The sequence below is a fragment of the Cynocephalus volans genome, chromosome 2 (assembly GCF_027409185.1).
Source record: "Cynocephalus volans isolate mCynVol1 chromosome 2, mCynVol1.pri, whole genome shotgun sequence".
NCBI classification, from domain to species: domain Eukaryota; kingdom Metazoa; phylum Chordata; class Mammalia; order Dermoptera; family Cynocephalidae; genus Cynocephalus; species Cynocephalus volans.
This window is the reverse complement of record NC_084461.1, coordinates 83,857,793-83,875,474: the sequence shown is the minus strand read 5'-3', so window position 1 is coordinate 83,875,474 and position 17,682 is coordinate 83,857,793. Positions and strand designations below refer to the sequence as shown.

Below are 17,682 nucleotides of genomic sequence, written 5' to 3'. Positions count from 1 at the left end.
CGTGCATGACCCCCTACTCACTTTAAATCTTGCCTCAATCACCTCACCCTAGGATGGCAGCTTCTTGCTTTTCTGCCAGTCCAGCCAGGCTATCCAGGTTTCTGGATTAGCCCACAAAACAAATGCCACAACACAAAAGACTTCAGCACTAGCAGGACAGTCCCTCACAGAACAGACAACACTAACTTCCCTTAGTGACAGGGCTTCTCCAGGCAGAAAGTGAGATGGTAGAAACCAGGCAGTGAGAAATCATGTTGAAGCTAGGAAGCATTTCCTTCCAGGAGTCCACAGCAGCCCTCCCCACGCCAGTCTGCAATAATGCAAGGACTTCCAGCAGAATTGGTTAGAGGCACATGAGGATTTGTTGTGGCTGAGCTGACAAATCATACAGCTTCGGGAAGATTTGAAGATAGTGAATTTGGTCTTGAGAGGGGAAATAAAGAAGTGGGACAGGAAGTATGTGGAAATATTTAAGTCTACTTTATAAAATGATGGTGAGATTAGCATCTCTACATAGGAGGACAAAAACTAGATCAGCATATATGCAGGAAGGGAGAAAGGAGGTCATCTTCCCTGGGGAATTTTAGGAACCAGAGTTTAACACTGAGGAAGAGCCAGTTGTGTTACAGAAGAGAAAAACCCTGCTTGGTGATGGGATAGAAACTTAGACAAACCAGAGAGGATGAGAAGAATGATCCTCACCCTGGAGGCAAAAACGGTTCAAGTCCCTTTTGTGAAAGATGAAAGTTGTCAAGGGCATGAGAAAGGTTTCCAGTTCTGTTCACAGCAGAATTGTGGATTCTAAAGTCTTAGAGGAATTGCAGGCTGGAATGACAGCAGTTTATCTGGAAGCAGCTGGGGAGCAGTGCATAGATAAGAATGAGAGCTCAGAAGATCTTGGAGAAAGAAGAGTACATTTCTAAGACAACAATTATCAGAGGATGGAATTAAGAGCCCTGTTAGTAATAGGCTGTTTCTCAAACTGGGCCACAAGGATGCACAGGCACTGCCAGGATGGGTATTGGAAGCCACAGAATAAATCCAGTGTATCTTTCTTGGTTTTCAATTTTACATACATATTTGGGGTTGGGGGGTGCTCAAGTAGAGAAGTGGAGTGGTATTTGTTTTCTTTTTTTAAAAAAAAATGGGCATATATAACCGAATACATAATTCAAGTGGATTCTTATAAAACATGAAACCAAAAGAATTTTTTAGTTGCAAATATTGGTCCTCCTCTTACATAATAGAGACTGGTCCATATCAGGACATGAAGAGCATTCCTATTCATTTTTATAGCTGCTAAGTATTCAGCAAGTGGATTTGCAATATACTGAGAAATTTACCTTCCTCAATCACTGGGTTTATTTTGATGGAAAGATTAAGAAACACAGCAGTGACAGCCAGACTGGGCAAGATTTGGTTTCTAGAACAAAGCATTTCCACTTTTCCAAATTAGCACGGTGATGTGGTGGAGTGAAAAAATGGAGAGTGGCAGGGAGAGGTGGAGAAGAGAGGCCAGGAGACAGGCAATTTCCCTGGGCACTGGACCCAGGACTCCAGGCAGATGGTGGAGTCTCCATTTGGGGCAGAAGGAGCAACTCATCTGGTATTCATGCTGTATTTTAATTAATGGAAAGAAATGGCTTTGCTTCCACTGAGGTCTCTGCGGGCTCTTGGGGTGCTTAACTGTGAAGTGGAACAGAGTCAAAATACCAAACTGGATCTTAGATTGAAAAGAAGAAAAACATTTAATTCTGATGGCAATTTTAGATCTGAGAATAGTGCTATCTGCTCTTCTGATAATCTTATAACTTTAAAATTTACCAAATTATTTTAAGATGCCAGCAATCTAAGACTGACTATGCACCTCCTGATTTTCACAATGAAAACTTTTTCCTAAGCAAGCAGAGGTAAAGAGTTAATAAAAGCCAGCTTTTTTGAATGAGCACTAGGACATCTGTCTAAATGTTAAGCTTTCATAACTATTTTTAAGACCAGGAAATTCCTTAATTATATCAAGTTACTTTCCAATAATTATGTGGTCTTGGTTTATGCTATTAATCCACAATAGACGTCTCTCTGGCAAAAACAAACAAAAAATCTTTATAAGTGAAATGCAGATAACTTCAGTGGAAAACTGCTAGTTATAACTACATTAGGAAAATAAAAATTTTAAGTATGTTTCTACATCTTAGCTTGCCCTTGCTATTGAAAGGACAGTGCTGATTACTTAATACTGTGCTGAGTCCTGGCCATTGGATGTGGACTACATGTGGGTTTTAATGTCAATACAGCCTTATTTTTCATATTGTCAGGCATTTGTCTTGACTGAAATACTAACACAAATTTACTTTAAAGATCTAGTTGGCTTTTATTTGCAATTCAGAATTGGGCAACATCTCATTCTATAAAATAGCTGAGCAGAGGAGTTTAACTTTATAGGCAGAAAAGGGCTAAAGAAAGTAGAAACAGAAAACTAAAAGCAGATAGATCATTTCGAAGCTACTTTTTTTTGTAAAGGTTAGAGCAGAGGGGACTTCCTTATCATGATGGCTAAAACTGGCTTGTCTGGGGATTTGGCTCTTATCTCTGTCTCTGCTGATTTCTGGAAACATCACATAGACAATTTAGTTTTGTCTTGGTGATGTGTAACTTTAGCATAAGTAACTCCATTTTGGTTTGGTGCCTGGTGCAGGATCTCAGTCCAAACCAATAGCCTCCTACTAATTTTATAGAACAACATTTACATATGTATTTTTTGCTTAAATTTTTTAAAATTAAAATTTTTTTCTTTAATATGTAACATAGTCACATGATTCAAAACTCAAACAATTTTGCAAAAGAATGTCAGAGGAAGGTCTCCCTCCCATGCCTGTCCCCCACCCAAGGCATTCTTTTTCCCTCGCCAGAGACTATTAATGTTGCCAGATTTTCTATCTTACCCAAACTCTTCTAGGCATTTATAAGTAAATATCTATATAGGAATCTTCTAGTCTTTTTAAGTCAAATTTTAGCACACAGTTCACACCATGAGAGTGTTTTCATCCTTTCCTTATGACTGCAAAGTATTCAGTAGTATGGATGTATCATACTTTACTTAACCATTCCTCTAACAATGAGTGTTTAAGATGTTTCTAGTCTTGGGAAATTTCAAAAAATGATACAATGTATAACCTTGCCTATACATTATTTCTCACGTTTTGGTATATTAGATAACTTCTTGGATGTACAATGTTAGAGTGTATGTATTTTTAATGTTGAACGATATTCATCAATTTTTTAGCCATTTCATTTTCCAAGTATGGATATAGCAGAGGAGAGAAGGAAGAATGCTCCAGAAGTTGGGAACTCTGGTCTTTGAAAAGTCCCAGAGTGTTCTTACAATATTGTGTGTTCTGTTTCTCTGATACATTTGGGGATCAGAGTTATGCCCTGCTCAGCTTTCACCCACATACACGTATATTTCTGCTTCGAAACCAGTAACAGGTGTTTGGGTTTTGTAGGAGCTGATGACCATATTCCAGCTACTGCACTGGAATGGAAGCCTAAAGGCCCTTCGTGAAACGCGGTGTTCCCGACAGGTGAGATTTTCCATTTGAGACTGTGGTCGTGTTGTATAGACTAAGCATATAGTTCATCATCTTTCCAGGAGATTCCTTTATTTGGATTTTTCTCTGTTTAAATTTGGTACCTTATTTAGTGAAAAGAGCAAAGGACACATGAAGAAATATATACAACAGTCCAGCTGAGTCAGGAATTGACCAAATACACACACTAGGAAGAACGGTGGCTGGGCATAGGACTGATTTATATACTTGTACTGAATGCAGAATGGAAGGATCATTAAGATAGACTTAATGTCTAAGACAAATGCTGAATATACTCTAACATACTGTATGCACCTGCCCTGCCTACTCTTACACTTTCCAATGCAGAAAGAAACTTGAGAATGTGCTGCTTCTGACACGTCACTGAACAGAGGAGTTGGTTGTAGAGGAAGCGTATTTCTCACCCCCAGGAAAAGTCTTCCATGGGCAATAAAAATGATTATAAATGTGGACAAGCTGTTATTCAATCCCCAATTTTTTGGTTTAGTAGTTTATTTTTCAGAGATGGGTCTCATTGTTTCTTTGTTACTTACAGGAAGCATCCTTTTTTAACAGCAAATGTAAACCCTCTCCTGTGTATTTAACAGTTTTCACCAGCTATCCTCCAGGATTTATCCTTCATGTATCCACCGTTAGAATTTGAAAGACGGTAGTTTATTTTCAAGAGTTTCCAAAGGAATTTGTGCTAGGAACAAAGCCTCTGCTAGTCAGCAAGATGAGGGTGGATGTAAGCGTTTTCCATGCACTGTAGCCCCAGGACTTTCAATTGTTCTTTGCTTAGAATGTCTAGCTTTCAAAATGTCAAAGACTGAAAAGAAATGAGTAGCTGACAATGGCTTTGGCTATTTTTTTCCTTTTCCTTTGATTTTATAAAAGTCCTTTGAAATATGCTGGGTTGGTTATAAACACTTTTCCATGATTGTTTTTAATTTGTTAAGGTCATAAATAAATACCATATGTTCTTGAAAATAAAAATAAGCAAGGCATCCTCTCCACACAATCAAATCTATATATGACGTTACTATGAATGGGCAAATTTTTTACACAAGAATTGACAGGTAGTGGCTCATTTTTTAATTTTTGTAAAAGGAAGAGACAATGTACTATGAAGGTATCATTATGCTATCAATAATGATAATCACTACATTCCATAATACATTTTTTAAACGTTTCTGTAGTTACTGGGCACTTTTGGACTGGCATCTTTCTTGTGCCAACAGCACAGCTGCTCTCCTGGTTCCTGTCTTGTTCTGAGGTCCCCTTGACGAAGAGCTTCTTGATTTTGCAGTGGGTGTGACCAAACCCCATTCTGCTGAATCCCTCTGTACAGCTATTTCCCTCTCTCTGTCTTGCCAAAAGAGATAATGCTGAGCAGAGACTCAGTGAATAAATGAGGTAATATTCATTCCAGTTGTTATAGGAATGCACTTTGAAAGACAGGCTTGTCCTTTTTCGGGCTGTCAGAGCTTGGTTTGGGGAACAATATCGAGTCATTGCTGGTGGTGTGTTTTGACTCACCCTGGAGTGACTTGCTTTGCTGGACCAGGTTAGCCCTTCATTTCCTCTTAAGGAGTGTGTCAGTGGGGTATGGTTGAAGTTCTTGAACATCAGAGAGCCTGGGTTGTTGTGTGGATGGATGCGGGGGCAGGGGCCATGTGCCCGCAGGTGCCTTTGTTGCTCTTTACTGATACTCTGGACTTGGTTTCTTGGCCTCCAGGAAGTCATCTCCTACTATTCCCAGTATTCCCTAGATGAAAAGATGCGCAGCCACATGGCCCTGGACTGGATCATGAAGGAGCGAGAGTCACCAGGAATTCTCTCTCAAGAGCTACGAATGGCCCTGAGGCAGTTGGAGGAAGCCAGAAAAGCAGGACAAGAACTACGGTTTTACAAAGAAAAGAAAGAAATCCTGAGCTTAGCCCTGACCCAGATCTACAGTGACCCTGAGCCTTCCTCGCCCAGTGAAGATCAGCTGAGCCTCACAGCCCTGTGTGGCTATCACTAGCAAGGTCAGGTCCTAGGTGCCCCCAAAAATGGCAGAAGCTGGACCCTAACATTAGGAAGCTCACTGAAGGAGGTCCTCCGGGGCTTTGGCATCTATAGCCACAACCTGAGGGCTGTACTAGTCCTCCCACCCCTTCCATTCACAGAATGTGAGAGTAGTAGGATTATTACAGGACCCAACAGCCCATTCACAGTTTTTGCATCATGCTGTCAATAGTTCCACCTCAGGATGAAAGGATGAAGACAGGATTGTTTGAAAAATACTTTCCAGGCTTGGCTCCAACCTAAAGCATGGTTGACATGTGCCTTGCTGGATTATACATGCTGTTTCAAAGAATAGGCCAGTATAGCATCCCCCAAAAGAACAGCAGCAAGGACTAGGGGAAGTAGCAGGATAGCAATTTAAGGTTAAATAAACACTGTGGATTGTTTTTTAAAATATACAAGGGTCAGAGTCTCTTCCTGAGCTTTGTAAGCTAAGCAATAGCTTGCACTCAACTAGGTATAATCCAAAGCTACAGTGGTAATTTTATCTGGACATCCTACTATCAAAGATCTTGAGGTTATAGTAGTATGAATATACTAGATAAACTTAATGTGGCTTAAAAGGCCATTGTAATAATAACTTTTAAAAACCCACACTCTCCCATATGTGGGGATAAATGTGACCTAGAATAGTACCCTCGCTCTTACTCCTCAAGGAGAATTAATACCCAATTTGTATAAGTTTTACAATCAATTATGTTCATTTTTTATTTGCAAATACATAACTCAAACCAATTTGTTTTTACTTCTGCCACTGCAGACATATATCTATAATGGAGAAAATTAATGGCATAGTAAAGGTTAAAGCATTTTGAAAAATCATTAGCATGTAACAAAGAATGCTTGTCTGTGATTCATTCCACAGGCATTAGAGAGAAAGAATCTTTAGCTCACTTTGTTGTTCAAGAACATAAGCAACCAGTAGCTCAAATGTAGTGTCATTATTAAGTTTGTCACTGAAATCTTCTTTTAAGAAGGGGTAAGACATTGCCATCTCTATTTGACCCATCTCTATGAGTCAATCAACAGACTAGAAAATCAAAAGCAAATACAAATTAATTTCTAGGTCATTTCCGGTCACAATTTAAGAACGGCAGCAGTATCAATTTGCAATGCTCATAGGTATTTCCATATCTACAACATGAAAAGGATTATCCTGCATTTAGTCCAATTATTCAGATTAAAGAAAACATTCTTCTCAATTTTAAATAGTTTCTTTTTCTTCTTGTTTATGCAAATACAGACTATCTTTCATGAAAGCTAAACCATTACAGTAAAGTAAACAATTACAGTAAAGTTCACAATATGTGATATTTTAATCTCACATCTAAATAAATACAAAGATAATTGTCACTCCTTAAGTCCCCACTAAAACTACTGTATACTGTATTTTGGAATTAGCCTTGATAATAAGAAATTATCATACATGACATTTCTCACAACAGGGGAAATTTAGCTACATAATTGCCCTACTCTAATATCTTGAAAAGGTAATATGTAATATTAGATACATTTTATTTTAAAATATTGTTTTAACAAAAGTCACATTCCTCCCCATAATAAGGCTAGCTGTCACCTAGAAATTCCCTTATATTCCTGAAAAGAAATTAGAATTAACTTTTGTATGTTGAACAAATTTTAAAATTCAGGAAAATTCCCACTTAAAGTAACTTTTTTTTCATAAAGTCATTACATTATCATTTAGAAAAAGGCAGTTTCCTATGTTGGGTGTGATTAAAGTTGGGTGCACCTTTACTGCATTTGCTGCCTTTGCAATGACTGCCTCAAAATGACACCATCTAATTAGATGCAGAAGCAGGGACCAGATGGGACAATATGAAATTTACTTTCCACCCTACAATTAGAAAACTGCACCCATTCTGTAAATAGAGGTTTTCCCTTGGCCACTATCAGTTTTTGCTGATTGACCAAAACCTTCCATTCTTCCTGGAACAGGGTGGAAGCGACAGCAAAAGAAACGAAAGTCAGAACTTTTGCTGCTCATTTCATAGCAAAGCACTTCCAGCTTTGCTCTTAGTACATCACATAAACATCCGTAATCCTGGCCCAGAGAAGAGCAAGGTTACAGAGCACAGCAGATTTTCCCCCCTTTTCTATATCTCGTTCTCAATAACATGCTATGGTAAAGGGGACTAGAGTGGAAGATTCTTTGTTTAAACATGTGGAGCTCTGGCTCCTAACCTTTTTTGGTTATAAACCCTGTGAGAATCTGATAAAAGTTATGGACTATCCTCTAGAAAAATAGAACAAAACATGCACATTCGAAATTGCACAGTTCCAGAGAGTATCTGGACCCTGCAAAGTCTATGATTGCCCTAGAGGACCTTCGGATCCCAGTACAGAACTCAGTTTTAAGCATAAACATAGAGTCTCTTAAACTTTACATCAGGAATCCAATGTAGCTCAGACAGAGCCCCTGTACCCTATTTCTAAGATAAATATCATCACCCTAAAATATGGAATTGCGCTATACTTGGCAAGAAATAATTAATTTTCACAAAATTCATACTGTTGTGAAAAAACAGCTTAGAGCAAACTAGTCACTAAACTTGGGTAAACATCAGAATACAAATTTAATAAAGTCATCGTTCTAATGTTCAGAATTTGGTTGTCCATTTGTTCAAAAGCTGTAGTTCACTCGTACTTTTGCTGTTAAATTCATTCACCTACTTCTAGAAAAGAATCAAACCATTATATATTCCTGAAATGCTATACCTACATCAACTTTGAATCTGATCACCCAAGCTTCAGGAAAAATAGAAAAAAAAAAATTGCATAAAGGTTTAATGCTTTTCTGTTTCTTTAGGGAAAGCTTTTAAAGCCACAAGCATTGTTTTATCTCTAGCTGAGATGCTTCAGAGAAGTCTGAGTTCTATCATGCCATGCCTTCCTTTCTAGCCAAAGGACAAAAAAGCCAGACTAAGAATATTTTCACTATCCTTGACTAGGTTCACAGGTAAACACCAGTCAAGATATCCTTTTTTGTTTCTTCTCTTTGTTTTATTTTGGCTTGCAGAAATGAAAATAGTGAGATTCTTCTCGACTGTTCATCCTAAAGAGTTAATATTGAGATTGTTTTTAGCAAGGGCTCCAAGAAAACAAAAATCCTTTTCCCTACCACAGTGTTCCAATTCTGGCTACACATTAGAAACACCCAAAGAGCTTTTTAAAATTATAAATGTCCAGACTGCACCCAAACCAATGAAATCAGACTCTCTGGGAGTGGGGCCCAGGCATCAGTATTTTTTAAAGCTCTGCATTTAGTTCTAATGTATAACAAGGTTGAGAACCATGGTTCTACCCAGGAAGTACTGGCTCAGAGGTCTATGTCCTAACCCATGAAAGCTATTACTCCACTTGGGTATTACTCCCCAAACTCAAATGTAGAGCTTTTCTGAGCTAGGTAGGAGCAAATCCTTTTGCTTGGGCAGAGGTCTCTCCTGGAGCCCAGAATAAAAGCAGGGCAAGTACACATGCACACACACATGTGCACACACACACACAATCTCTCTCATCCGAGCGAAAGGTTCAGACTCTCCTTCTCAAATATGGCACATGAACTATCTGCACCACAGTCATAAGGGGTCCTTGTTTAAAAGAATGAGTTTCTGGGCCACACCCGAGACCTACTAAGCAAATTCCAGGGGAGGGTTTGGATTATTTACTACTTCACCAGGTGTTTCTTTTTCTTTTTTTTTTTAAAGATGACCGGTAAGAGGATCTTAACCCTTGACTTGGTGTTGTCAGCACCACGCTTAACCAGTGAGCAAACCGGCCATCCCTATATGGGATCCGAACTGGTGGCCTTGGTGTTATCAGCACCACACTCTCCCGAGTGAGCCACAGGCTGGCCCCCACCAGGTGTTTCTGATCACACTTCAACGTGCAATCTTCTGGCCTAAAGCTACCTAATGCATGTTTTACTAGGCAGTAAAGCCTGGCCTCTAGGAAGAGGGCACAGAAAAGAATAAAAGGGAGAGGAAAAGGGGACTCTCTATTTCTCCTGAAAGCTAGAGAGAAGCTGAAAGAGCAAGGAGATACGATTGCCTTTACTCTACCAAAAGAGCAGCTGCTACACTTCAGTCACTTTGGCCCCAATACTTGGTATTACTTTTAACCCTTTTACTAGAAACCATGTGATGGAGTTTGGATGTATTGTCCTCCCAGAACTCATGGAACTCTGTTCTCCAATATGGCAGTTTGAGTCATGGGGGTGGATCCTTCATGAATGGTTAATGTTCTCCCGAGGTGGGGGGATTAATGAGTGAGTTCTCGCTCTATTAGTTCCTGGGAAAGCTGGTTGTTTAAAAGACCCTGTGTTGGGAAAATAGAATAATTTAAACAGGCTCCTCTCACCTCAGGGCCTGTTGGGGGTGGTTCAGTAAGCAAGTTGTGTGTGGGTGGAGTTGGTGCGCATGTGCAGCACTGAGACTTTGGCTGGTGACTGCCTCAGGCAGATGCCACTCCTCGCTGCCATGCTTTCCAACCTACAGCTTCCAAGGACCTGTTTGCCCATTACCTAGATCTTAGACCTACATGTAAGGGGTCTGGTGACCCAGCCTGGCATGTGAGGGGTCTAATGACCCAGCCTGGTGTGTGAGGGGTCTGGTGACCCAGCCTGGCATGTGAAGGGTTTGTGACCCAGTCTGTGAATGGGCTTGAGGGGTCTGTGAGCTCCAGACCCAGCCCTAGCTCGACAATTGGAGTTAGCAGGATTCTGACATTAGCCTGCTTTACAAATGGCCCACTCAGGAGGATTACGGGCAAGTAAAAGAGATTGACACAATTGATGTAGTCTGTGACAGGATTCTGAACAGGTACAGGAGCCAAAAGCCCTTGGAAGAAGGAGGAAATGTGGCTACTTTTGAATGTGCTGTGCCCTATGGCCACCTTCCTGTTGACCAGAGCCTGGCTGCTACTCACTATGCTGCAAACTGATTGAGATTTGTGGCAGAAAGCAGAGTTGTTGGAAGCATGGATAAATGTCCTGGAGGATGACATGCAGTGACTGGCTATTCCTGCTTCTCACATCAGGGAAGATGCCCAACCCAGTGGTGAGTTGGGGGAAACTGTGCATCTCCAGGCATGACCTGTTGTGCACGAGAAATTGAGACAGTAAAGCAGCAGAAACAGGGAGAGCCCCTGGCTGCTGCAACTATGGGACCTAGGGGTGGATGGTGTAATGTGCTGTAGAGATGATATAGTAAATGCATATTGCATTTGTCTGAAGGCAAAAGGCTCAGAGGGTGCCACTGAAACCCGGTGGCTGGACAGGTGCTGTATAAACCCAAGAAGAAAGTGCCACATGCAGATGGGCAGATGACCTGAGGACAGGTGCCCCTGCAGAATTTCAAGTGTATTTTCACCTGGTGAAAAGGTGGAAAAGTTAGTCTCTATTACTACATGCCTGTCTTGGTGGCAGCGGTTACAGGAGAGCCTCAGATATGCACAGGGGTAGGGCAGCCACTCCTTGATGGACTGGGTGAACGCAGCTGTTTGAACTGCGTGGGTGAATGCTGTTGAACTGCCTGAGACTGAGTGAATAACCGGTGTAAGCCCAGCTGATTGAAGTAATTCAGGAGCCGGGGATGGGGCAGCCAGATGCTAAGAACCAAGACAATGAGAGAAAAACCCTAATGGCATTTGAGAAGTCTGGATGGGTGCCCCATCCTTCACAGACCCTGAGGCCTAGAAGGACTGAGTTGTCTCAGAGAACAGACCTGGGGCACTGCTGCCCTCAGCAAACTGCTCCCTGCATCCCAGCACCTCTGGCTGGAGCAATACTGCCTCAGCACCTCCGAAGAGCAAAAGCAAAAAACCTTGGTGGTATTCACGTTGTGTTAAGTTTGCAGGCCAGCAGTATATGAGAGCAGTGGAGGCATGGCAGCCTCCACCTAGATTTCAGAAGATGTGTGAAAAAGCCGGGGGACTCAGGCGGAGACCTGCCGCAGGGGTGGAGCTGCAGCGGAGATCATCCACAGAGCAATGTGGAGCAGAAAAGTGGGGTTGGAGCCCCCACAGAGACCCCCCACTGAAGAAATGTCTAGTGGATCCAGGATGGCAGGACTGTCACCAGGAGCCCAGAACTGTGGGGCTGCTGGCAGCATGCAGTGCCAGCCTGGGGTCCAGGCTGCCCCAGTGTGTTTAACTTTTGCTGTTTGGGTTTTGGATTTGTTTGGGGCCTGTTTTTCCTTTCTATTCCTCCCTTCTGGAATGGGAATGTGTACCCAATGTCTGTCCCACTGTATCTTGGAAGTAGGTAAACTTGTTTTTGACTCTTTACAGGTTCATGGCTGGAAGGACTTTTGCTTTTAGTCTCAGATGAGACTTTGGACTTTTGAGTTGGTGCTGCAACAAGCTAAAGACTTTTGGGACTGGGATGGAATGTGTAATATGTGAATGTAAGGGTCATCTATCCTCGTTAAGGGAACATCACAAAAGATTAAGGGGTGGACTGTTGGGAAAATAGAATAATTTAATCAGGCTCCCGTCACCTCAGGGCCTGTTGGGGGTGGTTCAGTAAGCAAGTTGTGTGTGGGTGGAGTTGGTGCACATGCGCAGTACCACAACTTTGGCTGGCAACTCAGGCAGACGCCATTCCACGCAGCCATGCTTTCCATCCTACGGCTTCCAAGGACCCGTTTGCCAGTTACCTAGCTCACAGAACTGCATGTGAGGGGTCTGGTGACCCAGCCTGGTGTGTGAGGAGTCTGGTGACCCAGCCAGGCATGTAAAGGGTTTGTGACCCAGTCTGTGAATGGACTTGAGGGGTCTGTGAGCTCCAGGCCCAGCGCTAGCTCGACAATTGGAGTCATCAGCAGGATTCTGACATTGGCCTAGCTTTACACCCTGGCACCTCCCCTCTCTCTCTCACTTTCTCTCTCTCTCTTGCTTCCTCTCGCCATGTGATCTGCTTGTACCTGCCGGCTCCCTGCTGTTTTCCGCCATGAGTAGAAGCAGTCTGAGGCCTGCACCAGATGCAGCTGTCCCAGAATCGTAAGCCAAATAAACCTCTGTTCTTTACAAATTACCCAGTCTCAGGTATTTTGTTATAGCAACACAAAATGGACTAATACACCATGACAATCTCTGTTAACTCATAGTCAGTCAGTTCTTTAAATCTGACTAAACCCTGGTAGCACTTTCCTCCTTGGAGCAAAGTGTAGGTGGTGCGAAAAGCTAGCAGAAGCTTCTTTCTGAGAGCTCTTGATTCTCTAGTGATTGTTGGTTCTGAAGTGAGTCCCAGATTGCCTTGTTTATAGGCAGTTCCCAGTTTTAACAGCAACTGTGTTCCACAAGTCTATTTGTAAGTCAGTTAGTTCAACCTGGGGAATGCATTTTTCTATAGGAGCAAAATCATAAATTGTGGCAAGTTTCCCAGACCAGTCTATATAACCCATAGGGTACCTAAAATAATGATCTATGGGACTCAATATTGCTCTGGGTTCTCAGTGGGCAGAGAAGGTAGAACAGGGGCAGCTGTGGGCCTGGGGCACCATACTGAAACACCTACTTGGGGTGTATTTCTCAGTTCCAGGTTACTTCTCCAGACATTCCTTTTATTTTCTCTTTGTCCCCCCCATAGATTAATTTGCCAGAGCCCCACCCACAGCCATCACCTGTTGCCTCTTCTGATCATGGTTTCTTCTACTTGCTGACTTGCTGAAAAAGAGATGACATTTTCCTGCCTGCCTTTCCTAAAAACACTTTGAAGTTTTCTAAGAGTTGGTGCCACTAGATACAGGAACATCCAGGTGACCTAAAAATGGCAGCCACCAAGCTCTCCATAGTCTGCTTTCACCAGGGCCTGTGGGGCAGGCACATGAGACAGGACTGTATTGGACAAGTCACCATGCAACCTGACCCAGTCCCCCAGACCCCTGAGGTGTCCTGTTCCTCCAGCCTTCTCATTGGGTGCCATGTGACATTGCCCATCCTCATCACAGCCAGCGACCCCATCAGCTAGCCAGTGGTTCTGGGTAAGCTGGCTCAGAACTAGAAACTGCACCGATGGGTCTGTCCTCCTCAGGGAAGAGAACTGGGAGACATGGAAGGAAGATGCAGTGTGAGCTGGGAGCTACAGCTGGACGAGTCCCATATATGAGAGCTACAGTTTGTGCAGGCTGAAGGGATGAGGAAGCAGGCATGTGTGTCTGCAAAGCAAGCTGGTTGGTAGGAAGGAAGGTGGTGGGTATGAGGCACAGATGCAGACAGAGGCAGAGACACAAGGAGAAGTGAGAGCGTGAGGCCCACGAGGGTAGGATGAGAACTGCCGGCCACGTGTCCTGCAATGAACTGTCTCCTTCTTCTTCCAAGCAGGCCACACACCTGCAGCCAGAGGAATCTGACCTTCCTTACTTCAGAGCAAAGCCACAGTGAATCATTCTGGACTTTTCATCCTAAGGAAAGACCAGCAAAGCTGATGCAAGGAGGACCCTTTTCAAGCGATGGAGACACTGTTGAGAACGAGATCTAGGACTGGTGGCAGGGTTTTTTCCCGCCTACTGGCCCTCCTACTCTAATGTAAGGTCTCATACAGGTCAGGAGTCCTTCTCAACTGAAATAAACTTGTGTATCATGTGCAAACCACACTGTCCATGCTCCCCTACATAGAAATTCCTGTGTTTTCATGATCCCCTGGAGGTATGACTGGAGGGAAATTATAGTTCTATTTTTAACAGGATAGAATTCATAACCTAAAATATATGTTGTCTTCTTCAAACATTAGTTACCTTGGGAAATTAATACCATGCTGTGACCGTGCTCCAGAGTGCCGTCTTTGCCAAAGACATTCCTGTCACTAAGTACTCCTTCAGAATGGCCCTCAGAGTCCATGTGAGCAAAGGAGGAAGAGCAGTCACTTTTGTAGGCCGAAAGCGCCTTGACCTCTTTAACTGACTAGCTTATCTCAGCATCTCCACTATTAGGCCCAATGCTTAACCAGTGCTCAGTGACTGTTTCTTGAGTAGAAATTTGTCATAAACGTCTTGGTGCCTTTCTTACTCCCTGCTTGATGAGTTCATTGCTTCACCAGACCTGGCTCTGTTCTACTGGACTCACTTGATTGCAAGACAGCAGCCCACATGAAACCTGCTGGGCAAAAAGGGAGTTTACTGGCTGATGACACAAAAGAATCCCAGGATAGTCTTTGCTCCAAGTACGTCTGCATCCAGGAGCACAACTCAGGACTTGGTCTCTCTCATTATACAGATGTTTACAAATGTGCACATTCATGTGTGTCCCTGCTCATGTCTCACATCTGCTTTCTTTTGTGTTGGCTCCATTTTTAGGCAGGCTTTCTCCTTGTATCAGCAAGGAGGCAGCCAGCAGTTTCATTCTTATGAGGAATTCTTCTCCCAACAGTTCAAATCCAAGTTCCAGAACTGAGTGCCATTGTGGTGTTTAGTCACATGTCCACCTCTGAGTCAATGGCTGTGGCCAGGTCCGAGTCACATGCCTGTCCCCCTGGAACTAGTGGTCAAGCCGGCCCACCTATACAACTTAGACCTGATGGGGGAAGAAGTCACCCAAACAAAATAGGGGTACAGTTACCAGGGGGGAAAATGGCCATTTCCCAAGACATACTAAAAACTATTTCCTCCTTGAGAGCCTTCAGAGACAGAATGAACAACAAAACAACGTGTCTCCCCAACCAGAAGCTTGGAGAAAGACTGCTGGGTAGACAAAAACAACAGATGTATACCACGAACACACAGTACTGTTTCCAAAAATCAAATCCATCCTCAAAGGATAAACTTTGTCACCATTAAGGATGTTCAAAAGAACAGTGTCCCCAGAGGGGAAAAATAAAAATGCTTCCAGACCAATCACACACTGAAATGAGCATACAGGCGGGTTTCAAGGACTCTCCTGAAGGGGCTGGAATTCATTTACATGTAAGAGTTTTGTTGTGTGGAGAAACCTAATCACTCACATTGCTCTGTGGTCACACATCATATATCTTCAGTGATGATGAATTGTTGCTATGCAAGTGGGTCAGGAAATTTCCTCTGGTCTATTTCTGGTGGTCCCTGGCTTTCATTATCAGTGGCTGCTAATTAATGCTTCTTAATAGAAAACAGTTGATCCCAACAAGTGAAAACAATTGTAGCAAAAGTGGACAGTGCAACAGCCTGGATAGTTTGTCTATCTCTACGTGGTACTCAGCCACTTGCTAACCTTAGGTGTGGCTCCACTCTGACCCATGATTCGTGACTAAGGTAGTCATAAAATGATTATAGAAACAATTTATTCTGAGGCAATCCATTGTGTATCTCCCAGATATTCCCATGTTTCCATGCAGTAATTTGTTAGATGATGGCTGGAAATAAATAGGTAGTAGTTGGTCCACGTCAGTTTCCATATGGAAATTTTGAAAACACAAGTGACCCAATGAAATGCCAGATTGCTGGAAGAGGTGAAAAGTCAACTGATACCATAATTAATTGAAACTAAAAAGTGGGAGATAATTTATCCTCTCAGTTAATTTTCTCTCCAATGAGTTGAGAATCATTTCATTTCATTTATTCATTCATTCATTTATTGTAGCTACTTGGATTTTTTTTTAATGTTTTTTTTTATTTACAAGGCCACCAAATAAAAAAACCAAAAAAAGGAAAAGGGGATTTAAAGTCTCTTAAAGGCCAAAACATAGTTCCTTTTATCTTAAATGTTGACTCACATAAATATATTTGTTAAAGATTGAGTTCAATACAGTAGAAAATTAAATTAAGACAACTTTTCTTCAGATTGCCTTTCACGTAGAGCATTCTTATTGGCAGCACGTTCTGCATCCGTTTTCTTTTCTTCATAGAAATCCAAGGACAGTATCTCCTTGCCCAGTTTACCAGTTGTCTGTAAAAAGCCAGGGGAGCTCAGCTCTCACTCCACTGAAAAGAGGCTTCAACAGGCTGCATCTCACCACACGGGCAACTTCATCCCAGGCATTGTGTCACACACATTGACAGTCGGACTTATAGGGCCTAAAATGAATGGTCTAAAAAATAAAAAAAAATAATTAAATCCCGAAAAACAAAAACTAGCCATTTCTAAACCCAGTTTCAGTATATACGAGGGTGCTTCAAAACGTTCATGGAAAAACAGAATTGAAAGATAATACAAATCTTTCTATGAGTACTTTGAACTATCTTCGTATATAGTTACACAGTTAGAAGAGGGGCATGGCAGAGTTAAAAGAAGAAACTCAGTTAAGAACAGGAATCTCTGGGGGAGACGGGAGCAAGGCCAGTGAGGACCACGATAACACGGAAACTCTGGGTTCTGGCCCTCTAACTGACTCCTCATTTTTCCTGTTAACCTAAAGAGCCATTTCTTCCCTGAATTCAATCTTCAGTTTCTTCCTCATGTTGTTGTCTATTTACACATATCATTAGTTTTATTCAAATTACTCTTTATTCACACTTGAGAATTAAAGTTCTGTGGAAATAGTCAAAGGGAATTGACTTTGTGGTAATTAAGGCCTTCTCATTTACATCTTCTCCCAATAAAGCTCCTCTTTGCCTCTCTTTCTTGATAGCAAAAATGTTCTTATAAGGGCATAGAAAAGATAGTTACTTTGTGTGTTTTGTGTTAACCTTGACAAAAAATGGGGAACTTGGCATGACAGTGTCTGTGCCAAACAATGTCGATTTCTGCATATCGAACCAAAAGTTTGAGGACCGCTCTCATTCCCTGCACCTGGCTGAAGAACAGAAGCTTTTCTGCCAGTTCCCAGATGTAAATTGAGCTCCACCGTGTAAGAGGGGGGAATTCTCTGGCATCTAGACACACAGAATGAAAGTTTAATACCTGGTTCCATTAATCCAGAAAATGAGGACAGGATTATTCAGTTATGAGAAAGATTCAAGTTCAACAGGCAATTTACAGAAAAAGAAATTTCAACTTTCAATCTCAGTACTTACCAAACAACAATAATATTTCCAATCAGATTGGCAAAAAATAAAGAATCATAATATCCAACTTTGGTGACTCTGCGAGGAAATGG

At 42.0% G+C, this 17,682-nt stretch overlaps 1 protein-coding gene across 1 annotated transcript in view; it reads left to right on the top strand.

The window, feature by feature from the left end:
* Positions 1–5,613, top strand: part of LIX1 (limb and CNS expressed 1) — a 51,908-nt gene extending 46,295 nt beyond the window's left edge. The window contains exons 5-6 of the mRNA XM_063088256.1: positions 3,504–3,581; positions 5,326–5,613. Of these exons, the coding sequence (XP_062944326.1) occupies positions 3,504–3,581; positions 5,326–5,613 (366 nt within the window). The remainder of the gene's footprint in view (positions 1–3,503; positions 3,582–5,325) is intronic.
* The last annotated feature ends 12,069 nt before the right edge of the window (positions 5,614–17,682 follow it).